The 24492-nt window shown below is 33.0% G+C and overlaps 1 protein-coding gene across 2 annotated transcripts in view; it reads left to right on the forward strand.

The window, feature by feature from the left end:
• Positions 1–24492, forward strand: part of PUM3 (pumilio RNA binding family member 3) — a 37582-nt gene that overhangs the window by 2678 nt on the left and 10412 nt on the right. For both annotated transcript variants that reach the window (XM_081264541.1, XM_081264540.1), the window contains exons 2-13: positions 2967–3058; positions 4101–4304; positions 7159–7294; positions 7892–7967; positions 9925–10018; positions 10265–10331; positions 11545–11719; positions 13067–13170; positions 14297–14375; positions 16590–16688; positions 17503–17556; positions 20813–20893. In XM_081264541.1, the coding sequence (XP_081120667.1) occupies positions 2974–3058; positions 4101–4304; positions 7159–7294; positions 7892–7967; positions 9925–10018; positions 10265–10331; positions 11545–11719; positions 13067–13170; positions 14297–14375; positions 16590–16688; positions 17503–17556; positions 20813–20893 (1254 nt within the window). In that variant the 5' untranslated portion in view covers positions 2967–2973. The remainder of the gene's footprint in view (positions 1–2966; positions 3059–4100; positions 4305–7158; positions 7295–7891; positions 7968–9924; positions 10019–10264; positions 10332–11544; positions 11720–13066; positions 13171–14296; positions 14376–16589; positions 16689–17502; positions 17557–20812; positions 20894–24492) is intronic.

Genomic DNA, 24492 nt, shown 5'->3' on the forward strand with positions numbered 1-24492 from the left:
TCACTGAAGACTGTGGGTGATTTAAAGACTTTAGAAAACAGTATTTATGAGGAAAAGACAAGAACTATACATCAACAGTGCAATAATTAGTATATTTTTTTAATTCATGGGATACAATTTAGGAATATTGAACTTACTTTACATTTATATTAGGGTTGAACAAATTTATAAATAAATTATAGATCCCGGGAAGCCGACTTCTTAGAGGAAGAAGTGAAAATTGAACAATGGGCAGTACCAGAATAAAACTTCTGATATTTGACCAGAATTGGAAACATTAGTATGAACTTTACATTATTTTAACAAATATAGAAATATAGGTATATATGAATACATGAGTTAATAAATGCATATCTATTATCCAGTTTTGTATGCTGAAAAGACCTAGAAGAAATGACCCCAGCAATGGCAAACACTTGGCAGTTAGTTCTTGGTTTTTAAATACCATTCATAATAAAAGGAACCAGAATTCAATGGAGAAATGGCTACTTTCAAGAAGGACAAAGAAAATATGAGTCTATAGCAAGTGCCAGGAAATAAAGACAAGCTTAAAAAGAAAAGGAAAGACAGACCATATCAGAAGGATAGAAGCAACCTGTAATACTTCCCATTGGCCAAAGCTGCAGCTATTTTTGAGCAATAAAATAATGTTGATATTGGGTTATACCTAAGGAATAGAATAAATATCCGAGACCATATTGATACGAATAAATAAGTAGCTGGGCGTGGTGGTACATGCATGTATAATCCCAGCAGCTTGGGAGGCTGAGACAGGAGGATGGCAAATTCAGTCATCCTCAGCAAGGTGAGTTGCTAAGCAACTCAGTGAGACTCTGTCTCTAAATAAAATACAAAATAGGACTGGGGATGTGGTTCAGTGGTCAAGTGCCCCTGCGTACCAATAAATAAATAGATGAAAAAGATAGGACAAATCTTCTCTTTAGGAGAATTTGAATTAATGAGGAAAACTAAAATTAGTGGACAAAACTTTAAGAAGACACAGATATTTGTATAGTTTCAAATATCTTGCCCAAAATATTAGTTGCTGTAATAGTTTAACATATGTCTATAAATTCTTTGCTATTCCTCTCGGAACTGGAGCTTAATTTCCTTCTCTTTAGGTTTGAGCTAGATGTAATGGCTTCTAATAGAGTAAAGAAAGTGAAAGATAGTTAACCTTAAAGAAACTTGGCAAACACTACTTGACAAAGTGGTCAAGGTTAACATGATCACTAATAAGTCATATTGATGTCTTGTGCCTCTTGTTATGGTACTATGAAGAGAGTACTTCTTTGTGAGGCTGAGGTAGGAGGATCACCTGGTTTAAGTCCAGGTTTAGACTGTTTTAAAAAAAGGGTTGAAGAAGAAGCTTAGTGGTAGAACATTTGCTTTGGGTTCAATCCCCAATATTGGAGGTTGAGAGGGGATCAGTAAACTCGGCCTAATCATTAGAAAGCATCAGTCAAACCCGAATGAGGCGTATTTTGCAAAATACTGAAGGAGACATTATGGCTAAATTTAGTGTATCCTGGAACAGGATATTACAGAAAAATGGTGGAATACATAATTAGTAGTGTTTAGCTTAATTAGTAGTGTTAATGTTAATTTCTTAGTTTTGATAAATCATCACAGTAAAAAAAATGTTAATTTAAGATAAGCTGGGCAAATGATAAGTGGGAACTCTTTTCAACTCTCTGTAAAACTAAAATTATTTAAAAATACAAATTAAAGCAATACACAGGGAAAATGTGTAATGAATTTTTGGAAAACTACATGCACTTAAGAGCTAAGAAATGCTGGTATGGGTATGATGGTGATAGCCAAGTGATAGTGACCCTGCAGTCCTACATGCCCTGAGGAAGCTCTATAAATCAGGAGCCATCCATGTTTTTAGAATCTTATTTGTAAAATTTAGATTAGAACAGCATCTTCTACTCTTGGAACTAGAGCATTCCCTGGAAACTTACTGTTCCCCTAAGATGGCTCCAAGAAAAAGTGGTTCAACTAGATTTGGAAAATGCTACATACTTTAGCTCTTATGTGAACGTGGATAGTATGTTACCAAATTAAAGAATCTGAAAAGCCTTTTCTTACAGACTTAATGTTTCTCAAATATATTTCAATCCAGAATGCGTTTTTCGTACACTATCAGTATCTTTGAGAAATTAGTTCTTGATATTACAGGAACCTTCTCCTGTGCACTGTGAGATTTCCTTCACATGTTATCTGTTGGACATATTCTTTTAAATGAAACATTAATAAATATTTTAACATAATCTTATTTTGGAGTTCACTGTAAGTTACTTAGGTGCCTCTAAAACAATCTCAAACATTGGTCAGTAACCTTTATTTTAACTACATTGGGAACATAGAGATCTTTCAGAGAATCATTTATTTTCTTTCATTATATTTGGATATGTGAAAAATACAGCCTGTTGTTTTTTCCTAAAGGTTAGAGACTAAGAAATCAAATGGTAATATTGCCAATAATTCATCACAAGTCTTCTCAGGTTATAAAATGCAGGTTATATTTAATGTTCTGTTTTTAACCAGTGCTGTTGCTAAATGTTGTTGCAGATACATAACACAATAGCCAGGGTGTGTATTTTTAGTCTTTATGTTGGTATCTTGTTGGTTGGTTGGTTTTGGTACTGGATACAGGGTCTTAAGTTGCTCGGGGTCTTGTTAAATTGCACAGGCTGACCTTAAACTTGTGATTATCTTGCTTCAGCTTCCAGAGTCACTGGGATTATAGGCATGCACCACTACTCCTGGCCTTTTGGTCATTTTTAAAGTCTTCGAAACAGTGATTGTGTAATTGCTAGACTTGTGTGGGTACCTGTGCTTTACCTGGGTGATATTTATACTACATCTGAACTCAAGGACTAAATATGGCTATTACTACTTAAACGACTTTTATTTGATTATAAGCAATTCAGTGATTCATACTGGTTTTTGTCTTCCAGAGTTGCTATGATGGAAGTCAAAAGGGAAAAAAAATTCACAGGAAGGGGTACAAAGGCATTGCAAGGAAAAAACAGATTTCATAAAACCAGAGGTAAGATAGCTGTACCAAAACATCCTTCTCATGTGGTTGTTTTGACCATTATAATTGAGGGGATGGAAGGATATGTAGCAGATTCCAATCTGCATTCATATACTAGAATTAGGATTGAAATAGGAAGAAATGGGTGTTATTGTTTATGAGTTAGCATGTTTCTCACGAAATTTAGAAATTATAAAATTGCAAGAATAATTGAGGAGTGCTTTACTCTTGAAAGACCCCTTCTCTCAGCTATTGTTGCTGTTGCTTCATTTTATGCACACGCGCTCACTATATATTTTATTTTAATGTTTGGTAAATTGAGGTTGGTTAATATATACTGTTGACTAACCAAATACTTGAAGCTTCAGAATTGTGAATTGTGACGTCTTTCTTATTCCATCAGGTGTCAGTATTGGGAAATAGAAAAGGGCTGTGAACTTAATGTTTGCTGAGAAGTCTTTTATTTCCTTGTAATAATCTTAAGGCATAGCTGTTGCTATTTGCATTTCACTTGATTGGTACTTAATTTGCAGGCTTTATTGATTCCATGTTTGTATCGAATGATTTTATTATAGGTTTTAAGATTATTTTCCTCAGTGGAAACTAGAAATTTTGAGAAATTGACATTTTAAATTTTTTATTTATATGCTCTCTAAACTTCAAGCATGTTAATTTTATTCTTAGACACCTGTTATGTCATTGTACTATTGAAAATTATCTATAAAGATGAACACTAAGAAATATAACAAACCAACAGCAGTGGTTATCTCTCGGTAGTAGAAGTATAGATGGTTCTGATTGTACATTTCTAGGTTTTATATCAAGAACTTATATGATGATTTTATAATCAGAGAATGAAGTTTTCACATTTTGGTTTGATTATTTAAATCCTACTCTATTCAGAAGAGTAAATGTATATAAATGTATACTTGTGAGTAGGACAATTATGTTCCACTAGAGAGCATATAATTCTTTGTAGCAGATATAATACAGTTGATAAAAGAAATCTTGTCCTAGAATAATTAAGGTAATAATTATTTGTTGTCACCACTAGATTCTAGTTCTTCAAAGGCATTCCCCAATAGTGGACCTAAAATCACATCTAAGAACTTTGAGAAAAGTGCTACAAAACCTGGGAAAAAGGGTGTGAAACAATTCAAGAATAAACAACAAGGGGACAAAGGGCCGAAGAACAAATTTCAGCAGGCAAATAAATTCAACAAAAAGAGAAAATTCCAGCCAGACAATAAAAGTGATGGTAAGCACCATTTCCTCTAGCAGTCCTTTCTTTTTTTTTTTTTTTGGTGCTGGGCATTTAACCCAGGGATGCTTTACCACTGAGCTGCATCACCAGCCCTTTGAGTTTTATTTTGAGACAGGTTCTCACTAAGTTGCTGAGGGCCCTCTAGGTTATTGAGACTTGCTCAAACTTGTGATCCTCCAGTCTCATCCTCCCAAGTCGCTGGGATTGTAGGCATGCATCACCACACCCAGCATCTAGCATAATCTTTGCAGAGCCTTTCCTTGCCAGAGGTAGCATCTGGACCATTGTGCACAGGGACTCTGGACAAGTTCTAGAGACCTTACTTCTTGCTCCTTAAGTGGAACCTTAAATAAAACATTCCTTTCTGTAGGCCAAAATTATTTTTTTAATTCATTTATTCATTCAACAAATATTTTGAGTTTTCTATCTTTGTGCTATCTTTACCATCATCAGTAAAGATTCCCAACTAATCAAAAAAATTGGTCTTTAAGAACCAGTTGTGTCCTAGCTACGTGTCATCCTTGGCAAAAAGGCCTTGGTGAACAAGGGATTTATAGACTCTGCCTTTACAGAGCTTAGCCCAGTCTAATACAGTCAACCCATTAGATGGCCTAAGTCTAGTCACAACTTCAGAGAGGGTGTAGTGCACACATGACATGATTTTAATTGGTTTAGGACGAGATGTTCATTGTAGAAGTGTTGACAGGGCTTCTGTTTGTCATTAAAACAGACTACTAGTTTTTTCCTCACTATTTTCAAAGGATTATTTCTGACCCAGGGCTTTGCTCTTTGTTGTACAACATGCCCATATTGTGCATTGTCCTGTGCTGGTTACATGTACAGAAACACGTATACCTTCTTTGCACCTTTATGAGAATTTCTCTGGTGCATTTGAGTCTTTTTTTCTCTGACACAAAATATATTCTAAAACTGCTTGTTTTCTGTGAGCTGCCTTTTCAGGTCAGTTCTCTATCTTTGGACTTTGCTATTTATTCCCAAGGGCTGCTCATTAGAGAGACAGTTGTCTTAAGACAGGGAGGTGAGAAAGAAGAAGTGGAAGGAAATTTCATTGTTTCTCATCAGGCCTGCAGGTTCCTTTCCCACTCCAGCCTCTTTCTTTTCTGTTTACCTTTTTTTGCATCTCCTCCACTCCCCATAGTTCCTGTTCCATCTTCTTTTTTCTTTTTCCTTCTCTTTCCTAGCCTGGGTAGTAAGTCTGAAATCTTCCTCTCCTTAATAAAGTTCTTGATACCTGCATTTGAAAAATATATACATTCATTCTATCATTAAGATCTTGCTGTGCTATGGCCCTGTTTGAGAGACATATTCTTAATGTCTTAAAATGAAGTTCTTGATTTTATTTTCTCATATTTTTATATGAATAATAGAGATATGGGGTACTAGACATTTTCAGAATTTGTATATCTGTTGAAAACCTAGCATGGCATGTCAAGAGTACCCAAATGTTTGTGAAATTAAATTAGTAATTATCAGTAATTATCCTACTGTGTAGTACATGATGCCTTACTGTTAATTGTAAATATGCTTTCCATTGCCACTAATCTTCCATTACCAGACAGGGAATAAACAAATAGTAAAGGAAGTAATTAAATACATTGTAGTAAATTGTATATAATCATTGAAAGTTAGGTTTTTGATGAATATTTAGTTTCATTGAAAAGTGCTGAGAGTATAATGTTAAAACAGAAAGATTCTGAATATTTAAAGATTTATTTAAACCATACATGGGAAAGGGGCAAGAAAGAATAAGCTGTTGTTTTACCTAGATTTTTAGCATTGCTGGGGATTTTTTTTTTTTTTCATTTTCCAGATTTTTGAAATGAGTATATCAGAGAAAGATATTTATAATAACTAATTTCCAAAGTCTTACCTGTAGGATTTTCATGTAAATGATACCCATTTTATTAAGATTTTTTTTTGTTTAGCCTTATTGAATTTTTGGTTCAATTAATAAGATACTCAAATTTTGAAGACCAAAGAAAAATCATTATAGAAAGAAAATTAAATTCGATATTTATAGCATCATTCTGTTTGTAGAAAAAGAAATTTTGATTATGCATTGTAATAAGTAAAAAAGCAGTGAAGAGTTGTCTCTGGATTTGAATACTGTCTCTACCACTATGGTTGAATGGCCTTGGACACATAACATAATTAACTTTCTAAACCCTTTGTTTCCCCAACACAGAAGAGTGGGTATGGGGATAATAATTGTACCCATCTGGCAGTAGTGTTTTAAGAATTATGTTGACTTAATAAGCATTTGTACTCAGAAGAGAGGTTGTTTGTATCACTGGGGATTGAACACATAGCCTCACATACACTAGGCAAGCACTCTACCACTAATCTACATCCCCAGCCCTTGAACAGTGAATTTTTTAGGTTTTTTTCCTGTTTTATTTTGGATTAATTGTTTTTATTGTACTAATTTTGTTTCATGGAAACGATGTGTTCTCATTATAAAGTCCAATGACATTAATGTTTAAAGTAGAATTTTATTTTACAGTCAGAAAAAGATGCTAAACTTTACCAATTGTTTTTATAATCTTTTTAATATCCTTTTTTTTTTTCTCACCAGGTACCCTATTAAGAATCAATAAAAAGCTATTAAATGACTGGTTTTAAACACATTTAAAATATATAAACTGCTCAAAAAATGCAGCAATGAATAAATAAATAAATAAATAAACAAACAAATAAATATTTCCCCCCTTCTAGCTTACATAATGAGTATCATCCTGATTAATGATTGCCCTTTGTATCTAAATTGTATTTGTTTGTGGTACTCAGAATGTTAAATGTAATTGAAAATAATTTCTATAACATCTAGAATCAGCAACTAAGAAACCTAAATGGGATGACTTCAAAAAGAAGAAGAAAGAACTGAAGCAGAGCAGGCAGTTCAGTGACAAAACCAACTATGATATTGTTGTTCGAGCAAAGCAGATTTGGGAGATCTTAAGAAGGTAATGTACCTAATAGCATCCTCATTAGTCCCTTTGAGACTATATGGAGAAGTAACAACATGCCTTATAATTAGAAATGTCCTAAAATAAATGTTGTAACACTTATGTTATTTGGGAGTACTTGTAACATTCCAGTAGGAGGCATCAGTGTTTGGGTGTCTGCTTATGCAGAAGTGTGTGGAAGTCATTAGGACAGTGTCAGATACGTTTATGGGAATATATGAGAGTCAAAATGGATTTGACATCTTTCCTTGGATTTCTGAGAAATGAAGGATACTTTCTTATTGGCTAGGTTTTGAGATACTTAAGTATTTGGTATCATAGACTTATTTTATTATTTTCTTCCCTTCTAAAAGTTCTGGTTGTTAAGATTTAGATTAATCCATAAAATTATACCTTGTGAGATGAGTTTCTGCCTTTGAGAAAATTACTTTTGTCTGACTGCTCTGGAATGGTAATTTTAATGTCAGAGGTTTGCTGCCTTCAAATAGAAAATTATGTTAAATCTGATGAATGTATATTCGTATGGTGTTTAATTCTATATGTTTAAAATAAGTTCTTCATTTAACTGAGTGTTCTCCCTCTTCTCATTTATAGAAAAGATTGTGACAAAGAAAAAAGAGTAAAGTTGATGAGTGACTTGCAGAAGTTGATCCAAGGGAAAATTAAAGCTGTAAGTAGTGCGTACTCATGCATGCGATTTTAAGCCATCAGAGTTGTCTCACTCTTAGGGAAGGGCAGTTAACCATTCATTACAGGGGAACTTTTCATTGTTTCCAGTTTATTTGGCTAAAAATTTCAACTGTCTTTCATAACACTGGCTAAATAAGAATTAATACAGGTTGCATAGCTCTTATCTGAAATGCTTAGAACCAGAATAATTTTGGATTAATTTTTTTCATATTTTGGAATTTGCATATACATAAGAAGATATCTTGGTGATGGAATCCAAGTCTGAATACAGAATTCATTTATGTTTCATTAGACACTTTATATACACATAGCACAAAGGTAATTTCATGTAATATTTTTAGTGAGCCTGTGTTAATTGCAACCCATTGTCAATTGGGGTCTAAGTAGTTTTATATTGTTGCTCTTCAATCCTGTTTTGTAATAAAGTTCCATTGATTCTTAGATTATAAGGCAATATATTTCAATAATTTGAGGGGAGACTGAAGGGATAGTCTTTGCCAACCCATATGCATAGGTCTAACATGCTACATTACAGCATGAGGAAATGTTTTGAAATGTCTAGTCTTCAGCTGTTTCTTTCTTATTAATTCTGTAAGATCCATAGGATGGAATAGCCAGCCCCTCAGCTTTGTCTGTAGTCTTTTATCCTTAATTTATAAATATTTTATGCTCAGAATTCTTTGTCAAATACCCTTAAGTCACTGTAGCATGGTAATGTACTTGGGAGTTAGTCTGGTGCTCAAATTCCACCTCTGTTCATTGAACCATTTGTACCTTTGGACAGTAATAATAATCTATTTATCTATTATTTACTATGAGGAATTGTGCTAATGCATGCACACATTGTTTCATTTAACTTAGTCATTATTCCTTTTGTACATTTGATACATATGGGTCTCAAAGTAGTTAAGGTTTTTCCCCAAGGTCACTGGGGTGGGTAGCAAGTTCCTTAACTTCTTGTAACCTTACCTTTCTCATTATAAAGTAGGAACAGCAGCTCATTCTTAAATTGCTTTGAGACCTAAATAAGAAAATATTATTAAAGCATTTGTATAGGTCAGATAGTAGATACTCAATATATATAGTAAAGTAAACAACTTTATTTTTAAAAACAAGGTTTATTAGAGATGTCTAAAGTCTACCTTAAAGAAATTTTAAAATCTCTTGTCTATGTTGGAGATGTATCTCCATTGTTTAATTTTTTGACATTAAAAATTTTGATAGACAAAGTAAACAACACTTTGAAAATAGATTACTAATGTAGCATATTCAAAACAGTCTTGCATGACTGGTGTTTTGTGGATGTTATTGTGGAAAATTGATCAATTAATTCTTTAATGGCAATCTAATGTAGCCAATACCTGTTAGAAGGAATGGTTTGGAGAATGTGAAAATAGGATTAATTTTATAATGTGATTGCCTATATGTAGCAATGTTTTTACATCTTTTTATTTAGCAACACTTTTATATTGATCTTATATATCTACTTTTGGTTCCCAAAGCCAAACATTCTTAGATCACTTATGTAAAAATCGTAAAATAGTAAAATTTTCATACTGGAATTTCCCTCTTTTAGGGAAGGTAACTGTCAGAAAAACAAAAACTATAATTTATATAGTCCTTAGATGATTTTTATTTGGTGTAGATTTAATTATAATGCTAGGCATATTGCAAAATGGGTTAATTTATCATTGCCTCAGTTTCATTATTAATTATACTTATCAAATACAATAGGCAACAAAACCTCAAATGGTGTTTTGCATAATTAAAATAAGTATTTTTACGCCCAAATAGTCAAAAATTTGATTTAATCTGTGAATATGCTACTTTTTTCTAACAAGGAATTTTCAAAGAGGTAGCAACAAAACAAATAATAAGAAAGAAATACAACTCTTCAGAGAGAATTAGTCTAAAGACTCCAACTGTTTTTCCTGCAGATTGCTTTTGCACATGATTCAACTCGTGTGATCCAGTGTTACATTCAGCATGGTAATGAAGAACAGAGAAAACAGGCCTTTGAAGAATTACGAGGTACTGGCTGTATATTGAAGTTGTTATCATTGTAAATAACTCACTTGTTTTCTCTTGGAATATCTAAGACTCCTAGAAAATAATTCTGTGGAGGTACCCTCTATAGGATCATTGTTGTTTTTATTTGTTCTTTGCCTGAGACAAATAGTTGTAGTCATAGAATTGTGCATTTATTTAGCTTTTCCCCTTGTTTTTGGAAAACTGAAATGAGGATATCAAATCATTATAGGATATTTTGTTTTTCAGGTGACTTGGTTGAATTAAGTAAAGCCAAATATTCCAGAAATATTGTTAAGAAATTTCTCATGTATGGGTAAGTTGTGTTATTTATAAAATACATTTTTTCTTATTTTTTACTGTGCTCAAGTGTTACTTATGAAGTCTGTGGTCATATTAATAGCCCTCCACAAATGCCTTTGGAGTTTTACAGGTATACCACCTTAGAAACAGTTATTGAAATTAATGTGAGATTTTGGTATTGCTGTTCCTATTCTTTTTTTTTTTTTTTTTTTTTAAGAGAGAGTGAGGAGAGAGAGAGAGAGAGAATTTTTAATATTTATTTTTTAGTTCTCGGCGGACACAACATCTTTGTTGGTATGTGGTGCTGAGGATCGAACCCAGGCCGCATGCTTGCCAGGCGAGCGCGCTACTGCTTGAGCCACATCCCCAGCCCCGCTGTTCCTGTTCTTAAGAGACTATTTTTGTGTCTTGAAGCTCCATTAGAAATGGAATAATTAACTTGTAATTAATCAGCAGTATTTAAAGGGTAGAAAGTTGGAGCAGCAAATGAGTAAACTCTTGAAATAGGATAAGTGGATTAGAAAATGTCAAGATAGGATTTCCTAAATTTAGGTGGAATTAGTGTTTGTCTTGGGCAATCATTTTGGGTGTAATAATGTCCCAGAATGTGGTAACCAACAAGAAAAAAGGTGTAACATGACAAATGTATTCCTGACTGATTATCAGCAGCTTAATTGTATTAGGATAAGTCCTGTTTTAAAAGAGAATCCTAGAATATGTTTTATTCCTATCTTTTTGCATCTTTGACTTACTGCTTCTTTTTTCCCCTACCCTACTTTTTTTCAAGTTCAACAATTTAATAGGAACTGACATTTATTGGGCACTTACAATGTGCTGCTCACAGGGCTTGATGCTTCTTAGTTCATTTAATCCTCACAGCAGCATCATTTCACCTATATGAATGGAAAGGCTGAGGTTAAAGAATTTGTTCAGGGTCTTTTGAGCCAGGTGTCAGTCCTAGAAAGTCTGGTTACTAAATCACTTAAAAGCCTGAAGTAGAAATACAAGGCAATTAGATTTTCCTGCTCATAAGCTTTTTCTTTATTTTTAATGAGATCCCCTCCCCCCCACACACACACACACATACATAGAGTGATTAGTCAGCCTCAGGAGAAGTAAATTATATTTTATTGTCATCTAGATTTTTCCTTTTATCTCATACACACACACACACACACACACACACACACGCACACACATATTATTTTTTTCCCCATGATTTTTAGGAGTAAACCGCAGATTGCCGAGATAATCAGAAGTTTTAAAGGCCATGTGAGAAAGATGCTGCGTCACGCAGAAGCATCTGCTATTGTGGAGTATGCATATAATGACAAAGCCATTTTGGAGCAGCGGAACATGCTGACCGAGGAACTCTATGGAAATACATTTCAGCTTTATAAGGTGATGTTTCCATAAGGCTTTTTCTTGTGTTTATTTGTTCTGTATGTTGTCCTTAACTTCTAGTGCCTTGTTTTCAGAAGGCATTTTTACTTTGGATGCTCCTTTAATAGACTGTCTCTTTTCTTGAAGATGATTTTCTCTCTAATATAGTGGGCAAGTGATCACACTTAAATTTCTTTTCTTCCAGATGTTATCTTTAAATCTCCTTCAAATGAAACGACTTTTGTTGCTCTATTCCTAATGCTCTGTGTGTAATGCTTAATTAAGTACTTTCATTTCTGAATCAGACCGAGGTCAAAGATTCTTAATAGTTAGCAAAGCTTTAGAACCACTCTCTATCCAGCTCTGGCTGAAGGGCATTGGACTCTCTGTTATTGCTTTCTCCCACCTTTCTTCCTGATGTTGCATTACCCTTTTCCAGATGGTCTAGAGAAGGGGGGGAGTAGAGACAGTCCACTTTGGATAGAGTGCAGGGACTGAATCCAAGACTAGGACAGCTAGAAGCTCTGTTGTAAACCATGGGACATTAATGTATGTTTATCTGAGGGATATGGATTGATTACTGGTTTCCCTACATTAGGCAATTATGTTCCTGAGTTGAACTTATTGTTGTTTTACTTTCGTAATACCTCACTTTAGGACTATGCAGCTGCTAAAAAAACACAGGACAGCAAGATTTGTGATCTACTTGATCTTGTGATTAGGCATGCTAGGTCTTAGCAAGTGTCTGTTGGCTGGTTGGCATGATTGATGGTTTAACGTGGCTCTTTATCTGTGGGTTCTGCATCCAAGTAGTGAACCAGTCACAGAATGAAAATATTTTTTAAACGATGCATCTATACTAGATATACATAGATATTTTCCTTGTCATTATTCTCTAAACAATTATAACAACCATTCATACAGCATTTACATTTTACATTGTATTAGGAATTATAAGTAATCTGAAGATGATTTAAAGTATATAGGGATCCTCAAGGGCATTATGTATTTTTATTTATATATATATATATTTATATATAAAATATTACTACATATACATACGTGGGGGAGGGTTATAAACAAATGCTATGCCATTTCATGAGATTTGAGCATCCTCAGTGTTTTGTGTCCACAGGGGTTTCTGGACCAATTCCTTATGGATACCAAAGATGACTAGACATCTGTACAGTCTCAGAATCAGATCAAGAATTATTCCATGAGTGTGTATACAGGAAAGCTTGAGTTATGCACATATGGAACACCTTATATTTACTTTAAATTTATTGAAAATAGCTATAATTGGTTTTTTTATTTGAAATGAAGAAACATTAATTTCAGAGGGGTTTGACTTTTCTTTTGTTACAGTCAGCGGATCACCCAACTCTGGACAAAGTATTGGAGGTACAGCCAGAAAAATTAGAGCTTATTATGGATGAAATGAAACAGATTCTAACTCCAATGGCCCAAAAGTAAGAAAGATGTTTTGTATTTTCTTAATACATTTGAAAAAGATATTTGAAGGAGGAAAGTTTTATATAACCCTTGTCCCAAAAAAGGTGGTTATTTCCTCTTTACTGTTATTAATCTGTCCTAAATTTAAGTGTAAAAACTTTTGTTTGGAGCCTGTCTTAGTATGAAAGGGCATCATTTTTTCTGATACTGCATCCTGTAAAAGGACAACATAATAATGGTTTATAAACTTTGTTTAAGCAACAAAACATTTATTCTCAAAAAACTGTTGTATGGACTGTTATATGTTATATTGAATAGTTTCACAAACGTAATGTTATTTAAATTGGATTTTAAGACTTAGAAGCCTATGCACATGGCCTTCTTAGAATTGGTAACATAACACAATTGTTGGGAGTGTAACTTGACTGCATGAGTGACTCCTGCTATCCCCTCCCCCTTAGACAGTTTAACCTCTTTATGCATATCCATATGGTCAAATTGGGATACTAATAGTATATATGTCATAAAATTTTATGAAGATTAAATGGGATAATATTTCCAAAGAACTCAAAACAGTGCTTTGCCCATAAAAGCAGAATAGTTTGTTATCTGTTTGGGTAAAGTATGTGAACTTTATGTTTTTGGTGCCTGAACATCAACCTCCATTTTTACCTGAATTCACCAAATGTCACACTATGGGGCATTGATAAAATATGGTTGTTGCTATTTCTCTCACTGTTTGATTCATTCAGGTTTCAGTTCTGCTAATATTTTGTGAAACTAATGTATTTTGAATAGTGCTTTCAGAAAGAAAACAGCTTAAAAAAAAAAAGGTCTAAATGTGGATTTCCAATTATGTTTCCAGAACTGAGGGAGGAAAATAGAGTTGTTATTTATAAAGGTAGAACAAATTTTGAACGATGATATAATCTTTGTTGATAAAACACTGAAATTTGTACTTAGGTCAATATTATAATTTTTTTTAAAAAATCTTAGTACTGTTGAAACATACAATCAATTTCATATTTAGTAAAACCATCTTATTTAGATTATTTTAGTTTCAAGATTGCCTGTCTCTTTGGCTTTTTGCCAGATCTGATGGTTTTTTTTGTTGTTGTTGTTGTTTTTTTTTTCTGTTTTCAGAGAAGCTGTGATTAAGCATTCATTGGTTCATAAAGTATTCTTGGATTTTTTTACCTACGCACCCCCAAAACTCAGATCAGTAAGTTCTTGGGTTTTGTTTTTAAACCAAAGTGTAGAAAAAAAGTCATGTAGATATTTTAACACATTGCTTTGATATACACACTCCTTTGGAAATTTTAGAGTTGCTTTCTTATTTAGAATAGATGATTCACTAAACTTCCCTTGAATAAGCTTGCTAATTTGTTTTACTTTTTGTCTAGAAAAATGATAGAATTGACTCTAGTTTTATTAATACAATTGAATTTTCATATTTTAATTATAAACCAGAGGATATCCTCCAGATTTTCTAAAAATAAAGTAACTTGGGAGGAATATTTTGCATTTAGGTAGTTTTTAAACTCAACTGTGCCGGTACTAAAAAAAAAAAAACTTGCTGACATTAAAAGGTTAGTGGAAGATACTTAATGTAAAACTAAATGGCCCATGAAAACCTGGACCTTAAATGATAGAAGGAGAAAGAACAGAGAGTGAAGGTAAATTGCACTGCCCTTCAAGTTAGTGAAGGGAATACAAATGAGGATTCATCATTTAGTTTCCTGAACTTTGCTTGCCTCATCATTCAGTGAGCTCATTGTCCATTTTGTCCTCATTTTCAGTCACACGGGATAACTAAAATAATGAATCTGGTTTATTTTAATAAATATGCCAGATTACATATTCATAGGAATTTTGACCCTCTCAATTAGCACGCAAAATAATTTCTCAACAGTCGGTACTCTCCTAAGCTCATTGTGAAGTGACCATAGCAGCATCTTCTCTTTGGGGGATTTCTGTTTCCCACAGAACACAGTATCTCACACTTGTGTGTTTCCTGAGATAGGACTGAATGTTCTGTCTGGCAAAATGATCATTTGAATATATTCAGTGCTGGAAAGCATTTATCTTTTTAGTGTTGAGTGTGTTTTAGGAACAAAAAAAATTGGAACGGGATATAAAGTAATGAATAAAGGATCTTTTCTGGCACTGGGGGCAGTTTTCAAATGAGAGACTTAAAAATATATCATTGGGGATATTGGAAGCATAACTGGAATACATATATGACTTTCCAACTGGAGAGGTATGATGGATAAAATCTGTGTTCTAGAGATTTATCCCGGGAAAGGATTGTAAGATAGTACAGAGTGAAATTGCTTGTTCCTTATTGATGAAATTAGGCAACTACCTTTCCATTTCCTGGCTTGAGGCTTTGTATTTTGTTTAAAGTTGGAATAGGCTAAAATGAGGCCCTGCGGCTGTTAGCTGCCAGATCTCATTTACAACTTGTGCTTAGACTTTGAAGATATGAATAAGAAACTATATACATTGAAAATGAATGCTAAAGATTAAATTAAGCTAAGCTACCTCATAAAAAAACTAAATGATTTTTCTACAAAAGTATCGTTTATAGGTGAAGACCTAGTCTAAATTTTTATAATATAGCGATTAAGTTTTCTTTGGGAAATGCTATTTGTTTATGATAAAGAATCAATATGGTTTCTGGAGATAATCTAGTGATAAACTAAAAAAAAGGGAAATGTCTTTGTTAGAATGAGTTTTGATTCTATTTATTACATACATGTCTCTTAAGGAAGAGCATTTTATTTATTTTCATTGTTCTGTTTGAAACTCCCTTATTGCTACCACCTTCTAGATATTTTTTTCTTGGAAAATCATTTACAATATATTATGTTACCCATATAACCTGTAACATTTTTTTTTTTTTTTTGCCAAAAGATGTTTTTTATTTATTTATTTTTTTTTATAATATTTTATTGTTGGTTGTTCAAAACATTACATAGTTCTTAATATACCATATTTCACAGATTGATTCAAGTGGGTTATGAACTCCCATTTTTACCCCGTATACAGATTGCTGTGTCACATCAGTTACATTTCCATTGATTTATAAATTGCCTTTCTAGTGACTGATGTATTCTGCTGTCTGTCCCATTCTCCACTATCCCCCCTCCCCTCCCCTCCCCTCCCCTCCCCTTCTCTTAAAATAGACATTGGTAAAAGTCAGATATGTTGTTTAATAAAAATTGCTTGCCAGCAGTATTTGCTGCTTTGATAGAAAAGGATGTTTCTAGAATGAGGTTGTATTTTTGTCCGATTGTCTACAGAATTAAAAATTAAATTGTTTGCTACCTGTGCTCTCTTCCTTTTATTTTCTGTGCCTGACTGTTCTGTAGACAGATAAAACAGCAAAAAGAAGGAAAAATAAACCAATGCCCTGACAGCTTCTGTTCCCTAGGAACTGATTGAAGCCATCCGCGAAGCAGTGGTATACTTGGCACACACACATGATGGTGCCCGAGTCGCCATGCACTGTCTGTGGCACGGTACACCCAAGGTAAATGTTGTCAGTCAGGGCCATGTCTTCCCTGCAGGCTGGACTTGCTTATTCATTGATTGTCAATCCCCTCTAGTCTTTCCCCAGTTATGCATAAGCATTTTATTATCAAGTTGTGTCTCAAGGCTTTACAGGTATTTATCATCTTTAGGCCTAGTATTTCTTCTCTGCTTTAGTAGAAACCTTGAGCTTTGTTGAAGATAAGAAAGAGTCTGTCAAGCAAGTAAACACAAGAGATTTTGGTATCTGTTAGACTCTATTTCTCATTTAATGATCATATGTGATGGAGATAAGATAGTAAACAGTCACACTTGTGAGTGTTATTACTCTGAGTGTTAAGTACTTTGAAAAAAAAGATAAAGATCCATATTAATCACAGAATTTTAATGGAAATGACTTATTTATGCCTTCAAAAGATAATTGTATATTCTATCTTTTCATTAGTGCACATTTAATTTTTATCAACAAATGCATATTGGGTACTATCTGTGTACTCTTGCAGAGATATTTCAGACATTGGATAAGAGATATCTCAGGTCTTACTGTAAAAACTGGTTCATTAGGGTTGTATTGCTTGCAACTTACATGTTTTGGGTTCCCTCTTTATGTCTAAATGGACTGTCAACTGTAAGTCTAAGATTTACTCTGAAAGGAATTATGTATGTTGCAATTTTTCATTCTGTTTGCATAATTATTATTTTCACTAAAGAAAAGTATTCCACTCAAATGAAATCTTAATATATAAAAAATTTTAACTATGAAATAGGTTTAATCTATTACTAAAGGTTCATTGAGGCAATATTTCCTTTTTAAGGACAGGAAAGTGATTGTGAAAACAATGAAGACTTATGTTGAAAAGGTGGCTAATGTAAGTACAGTAAAAGTACATGTTTCTTTTAATTTTAGTAGTAAAATGAATTTATGTCTTAAAGAAAAATTGAAAAATTAAAAAAATTTATCAAGAAAATTGTTTTATTATAGTCTTTTTGTATGTATATTTTCAAATGATTATTTGTAAAAATTAGAATTCGGACCACATGTCTCTTTTCTCTCTCTCCTCTTTTTTTGTTTGTTTTGTTTTGTTGTTGAAGTGCAGGAGATTGAACCTAGAACCTTGAACATGCTTAGGCAGGGGCTCTTCACTGAACTGCATTCCCAGGTCCCTAAACCCCCCAGCCCTCTTTTAAATTTAACATTGTATTGTGTCAGTTCCTCATTTTTACTAGATATTTTTTTAAGATTTGATATTTACTAGGTCTCATTAATGAATTTGTTGAATCATGTTAATAAAATGTGAAAATTACTGCCTTGATTAAAGTATCTATGTTTATATCTATAGGTAAGTAATGTCAGTTGCCATTCAGAAACTTAGTATCAGTGTTTATTAGCACCCGCAAAATTAAAATCATCTCCTTTTTTTCTTAGAATAAATTTGCAGTGTAGCCATGGTGGTTTTGCTCCTTAGAATCCCCTGGAGATGTAGTGACAACCTTCTAATGAAATTAGTGGACACAAAATAATTGCCTCAAAACTAGTGTTTGCATATATTTATAGGTATTTTCTGCATTGTTATTATAGAATGACACTATAACTAGAATATATGTGGTAGTAAATATAATTTTAATTTTTGAGTTATATATTTAATGACTTAATTCATCAGTAAAATTCTAATTAAGTGATGAATCAAAAATATTTCATGACCAACTACTTTTTTCAATGAAAAATCCAGTGGGAACTATAATGTGTGCTGACTTCATAATATAGCAAATCCTAATTCAAACATAAAGGTAATGCTTGGTGATTGTGTACTTACCTATTGTCTTCTATAGGGTTGGAGATTAGAAAAGTTAAGTTTGAAACCATTCAGAAGGCATTCTATGTGGTATTCGATCTCTTGAGCTATTTCTGCAATATGAGAATATTTTCTGATTCCTCAGTCATTATTAAGTAATTTAATCTTCACGTATGACATTTTAATTTGAATACTTAAATTAGAATTGAGTAAAAATAGAATGAATAGAAAGTTCTAAACTCTATTAGTAGTAGTAAAAGATTTTTAAGTAATCAAGTTAATTAGAATGTTTTAATTTTATAGTTTCGTTATTTTAGGTAATGTAACAATTAAGTTTTTTGAGAACCTAATCCTACTATGACATTGGGATATAATAGAAATTGATAATCCAATGCCTTTTAATCTCTTAGAATAACCTCTGAAATGATGATATGAGCTAATAATATAACTCATGGATTTGAACCATCCATTATTTAGAAATGTAATTTAATTTCTAAATATTGAGGATTTCTTGGTATTCTTTATTATTTTAATCCTTTAAATACATTGAGACTTGTTTAATTGTGTCTTAAAAAGAATTTATTTTGAAGTTGTTTGTGGTATTCTATAACTGTTAGATCAAGGTGGGTGATAGTGTTGTTTAGAATAATCAGTGTTTTTACTGGTTGCTATTTTGTTTTTTAGTTTTCTTAGCTACTGAGCAAAACATGTTAAAACCTCCAAATATGATTATGGAATTGCTTATTGCTCACTTATACTGTTAATATGTATAACATCTATGCATACTAATCATAATTTGAACAGAAATCATCATTGATCAATGTAATTTTGCCTTCAAAAGATAGTATGTCTGCCTTTTAAATTCAATTCTCTACAGACTTCTTCTGTATTTACCCAGAAATATTGTACTCTTGGTCAAGCTTATGGGTGTATGACTTCAGAAAGCTGAAACTAATGATTTTGTACTATGTCTTGTTGTCTCCTTCACTTAATTTGTCTTAGGGACCATCTTATTTCAATATTTGTGTATCTGTAGTTGTTACCTTTGTTTTCCAAAGTTGAGCCACTTTGCATTCTCACCAACATAAAAGTGTGCCTGCTTTACCTCAACTTGTCTGTTATCAGAGGTTTTCAACATTGTCTATAGGATAAGTGGACAATGGTGTTTTGTTGTTTTAATTATTGACCTTAGTTATTCCATTAAGGCATTATTATACTTTTTAAGCCATTCTGTAAAAGGACTTTCATTTTTTGCTGTTTTAGTTGATTGTTGATCTTTAGATCGTAAATATGTTAGATCTTTGGTGTTTTTCTCCCGTTTGTTTTTACATCTGTGTATTTAGCAAATTCCTCATTGTTTCTAATTAAAACAATGTCATGTTTCTCAGACCTTGCTATGAATCTGTGCTGGCTATTATAAAAAAATTGATTCTCCCTAATTAAGACAGACACATACAACATTGATATCATCATCCGTGATACTAACAAGAATATGCAACAAGCTTTTAAAACAGTGTTTTGGTTTGGTTTTATACATAAAGTAGGAGTTCTTTAAATGTTTGGAGGACTATCAACATTGCAGAAATAATTGTATTATTTCAAGAAGAGATTGTTGTGAAAGCCACAATTGTGAATTTACATGGGTCTTGCTTCCATACTTCTTTTAAAGCAAAAAGTTTTGTCTTATTCTCATATCATTAAGTAAGTGTACCTTTTAGTTTGTTTCGTAGTTTACTTATATTCTTATTGTGGAGGATTATTTTAAGAAAATTTGTGATCTAAATACAATTGGAGAATACATGATTAAAAAGATTATAATCCTTTATCCTAGAGATGATTATTACATTACAGTATTTTGCCTTCTAGAATTTTCTGTCATGTATTATGAATTGTGTGTGTGTGCAATTACATGTAAGCTTATGTATTTTTGTGTGTGATTTTAATATTCTCTGTGTGATAACTCCCCGCCCCCCCCCCCAACACACACATAGTGTTAATCTTATCACTTGGACTTTTTTTGATTTTCAGATAGCTATTCATTAACAGGATACCTATTTAGACAGGCATTATATCCTGGTTAGTCTGGGGCTCTTTGGCAATGGAGGATATGCTTTTCTGTTTCTTTTTTCTTTTTCTTTTTAATCAATCATTTCTTAAGAATGTAATTAACTAGGTCCTGATAAGAAAGAAAGTGCATTTGAATGGCTTTTATTCATGTTGTGTTAGGTAAATTGTCCCTATTGGTAGCCTTTATGTAATGACTCTATAGATAGAGTAAGAGGAAAAAATCTTTGCATTTTTTTTAAGTTTTACTACCTTTCAATTTTTACAGGGCCAATACTCTCATTTGGTTTTACTGGCTGCATTTGATTGTATTGATGATACTAAGCTTGTGAAGCAGATAATCATCTCGGTATGTAATTCTGATGGTCTTAGATTTAAGTTGCATTGATATACCAGTTGTGGGTATATAACTTTGATTTCACACATGCAGTGTTAAAAAGAGTTTTCACCTGTACTTCTGCCAGTATTTTTTTAGTTGTCTCAACTAAGTCTTATTTTGGAAATTTGCTCTTTTCCTATATGAATCATAACCTTGTAATTTGATATTAATACTGTTTAAAATATTTAAAAGACTGTGGTTAAGACTTGACTTTTGTTTTGGAATAGGGTAACAGGTTTTTTTTTATTGTTGTTGTATTTTAAGACTATATTAGAGATTTAAAAATGAAAAATCAGCAAAGCAGTGCTTAGATTTGATCAGAAATTATTTTTGGTGTTAATTTGTCAATTTAACACTCTCTTCCTGTGGACGGACTGTCTCTCTACAATTATCCAGTTTACTAATACATTTGTTCTGAAATTGATAGAGAAGGAAAATTCATAAAGCTCACTTAGTCTTGGTGCTTGTTGAAACTTTCATGAAAGCTTTTGTATAATTAGATTAAAAGTTGGGACTAAAATTAAAATATTAACTTCATTTTTACATTTCAGCAATTCCTCTAATCTGGCTTAATGGCCATAAAGTGATTATGCTCAAGTACAGTTTATTAGCTCTAAACTTTAACATGCACATAAGAAAAACCAAACTGTTCTTTTCCAAAAGTAAAAGTTGAATTCTAAACTATTTTTATTCCTCTATTCTTTTTCTGACTTCTGCTTCTATGATCCTCTTGTATCTTCTTTTCCTTTATTTTTGGAATGCAGTTGATATTGAGTATATGGTATGATTGAGATTGCAAGGGTGGGGATAAGAGATTACAACATTGGTAGCACTGACCAGACTTAGAAATGTTTTAAAAATAAAGTAGTCTGTATAGACACAGGTTATTCATCTGAAAATTATACATACTTTTGTGTTTGGTACACAACTATGGGGATCTTGGAGAAATCCTGGGGACACATGGTACTCTTGGCAGAAGAGAAGAAGCACATGGATTATCTAGAGAGTTTACCTGTTGTCAGGTGGTGGTGCTGTGTCCTCTCTTAGTAGCCTATTTGCACCAGTAGAACTGGGTGCAATAAAAAAAGTATATCAGCCACTGGAAAAGAAAGAGGTTTTTTTTTTTCTTTTTCTTAAATGCCAGCTCTAGGTCCCAGTGTGAATTTCTCATGCCCTTGCTGTCATTTTCCAACTTTGTTCTTGACTATTTTAAGATGGTGATGACTTTCTTTGAGATAGGATTGTGGGAAGAAACAAATTGGCAAGACTTTCATGTCACAGACTGAGTATTTTGACATGTTCCTTGTGGCTTTATTACCCTTTTGACTCCAATCAATAATGATTGTTTTTCATTCCTGTGACAGAAATGTGAGGCCATAGAATTGGCTAATGAATAAAGTTGTTTCACAAAAATGGAAACAGGCTGGGCTATTGAAAGTTTGTTTTTGTTTAATATTTTCACCACAACTAAAATTTGCATATCTGTTCCAAATGGATTTCAGGAGAAACCAGACTTCCTTCAGACTTTCTCAGAATCACCTCTTTAAATTTTTGTTTTCCAAAGATTAATCTCAAAGTTGCTATTAAAACAGTTTCAATTCCTTGTGCTTATCAGTCCAATTCCCACAACTATTTAATTTACATTCTTGATGACTGTCCCTCTTAGGGCAGCTTTCCCTGCATGGCTTGACTGCTGATCTCTTGCTTCTAACTGACAAAAGCTCAACAGGCTCTGTGTATCATTAAACTGTGTAGCTGGTGATAAAACTGGAATGCTAATTGCTCTTGCATTTCCCCACCCCACCAATCATCACAAAACCTGTTGCAGAAGGCAGTGCTTTTTAAAAATAACCAAGAAAGCCAAGTGTTGTTAGGCACTCAACAAAGTACTCAGACTTCAGAAATGTCAGGTTGAAATCACGGCCTGGTCAGATAGCCTTCCACTTTTCAAAATGGATACAAACTGATTCTTACCTGCTTTACCTTCTGAAACATACATATTTATTAAAACTTGATCCACTTACCCTGAAGTCATTGGTATGACACACCTGGTGTGACAAAAATGTTCTGTGAAAAGGAAATAAGTACACTAGCCAGTTGCTGTTTAATGGCTGTAATTTAACTATATTGTGAGTTTCATCATCAGGGGTCAGCAAGCCTTTTTTGTAAATGGCCAGATAGCGATTATTTTAGGCTTTATGGGTCTTATATGGTGTCTGTCTCATTTTCTTGTTTGATTTGGTTTTCCTTTTTAACAACCCTTTAAGGTGCAAAATCTAGTCTTTGCAGGATATACAGAAATAGGCTGCAAGGTGGATTTGAACAAGACCTGAATTTGCCCACCTTTGTCCTTGGTCATTTATTTTTTAATGCAAGGTAGTATTCTATCAATCATGGATATATGGGTAATTTTCTTTTTCTGGTGATAGATGTTTAGTTTTTTCTTTTTAATAAACTATTTTTAAATTCTTATTTATTTTTGCTAGTGCAGATAATTCCATTAATAATCACGTCTATTTTCTTGCATACGTTAAAAGTCTGTGAAGGCATTTACTTACCAGAATTGCTGAGTTGACAAATATACTACACATAGAGTGTTTTAGTATTTTCCACCCAGCCACTAAAAAAAATCACTACATATTGTATTGTACAGTGTTTTTAAAAATAGCCAAGAAAGCTTAATGTTGCTAAGCATTCTAGTTAGAGTATCTGGATTTACTGAAATGTCACATCAAAATCATAGTCTGATAATCAATCCTTGTTTTCTGTTAAGACTAGATATCAGTCTTTGATCTCCCAGCCAGATCTGGTCTGCCTATCCTGTCAACTACTGTTTTCTTTGGTTTTTCTACCTATTCACTTAGTAGTTAATTGTGATCTGACACAGGGCTCACAAACAGAAAAAATGTCCATTGACTAAACTGGTAAATGAATAAGGCAGACCAAGTATGAGAAAGAAGGTAGGGGACTGAGCAATGAGATCACCTGCCCTGTCCAAAGTGATGGCAACCACTCACCTAAGCCTATGATAATGAGAGCTCTAAGGTGATAGACCTTCCCAATTTTGCTTTTGTTTTCTTTGTAATTAAGATAAAATATACATAACACAAATGTGCCGTCTAAGCATTTTAAGGATAACAGTCAAGTAGTATAGAATATACTCACATGGTCGTACAACAACTGACTGAAACCCTATGCCCAATCACACAGGACCTGCTGTTTTTTTGGTTGTTGTTGTTGTTGTTGTTGTTGTTTTGAGGGTAGCCAAACCATGAACTTTGATATAAAAACACCATTTTTTTGGTAACAAAACACTTAGACTGCCTGGTAATACAACCTTCTCAACACTTCAGCTGGTATTCATTATTTAAGTTTATTTTGAATTCTATTAACTTTTTTTGCTTCTGCTAGATTTTAGCTTCTTATGGATAATGTAGCTTGCATTTCTATTTGTCTCCACACAGAAACATATACCAGCTTCTCAGTAATTTATGTCTTTTTGCATTTCTGTCCTTAACAGAAAATAATGTGTATGCTCTAACTCTCCTTCCTGTGTGCATCTTTGATTT

The sequence above is a fragment of the Spermophilus citellus genome (assembly GCF_964194105.1).
Source record: "Spermophilus citellus genome assembly, chromosome: 2".
Classification (NCBI taxonomy): domain Eukaryota; kingdom Metazoa; phylum Chordata; class Mammalia; order Rodentia; family Sciuridae; genus Spermophilus; species Spermophilus citellus.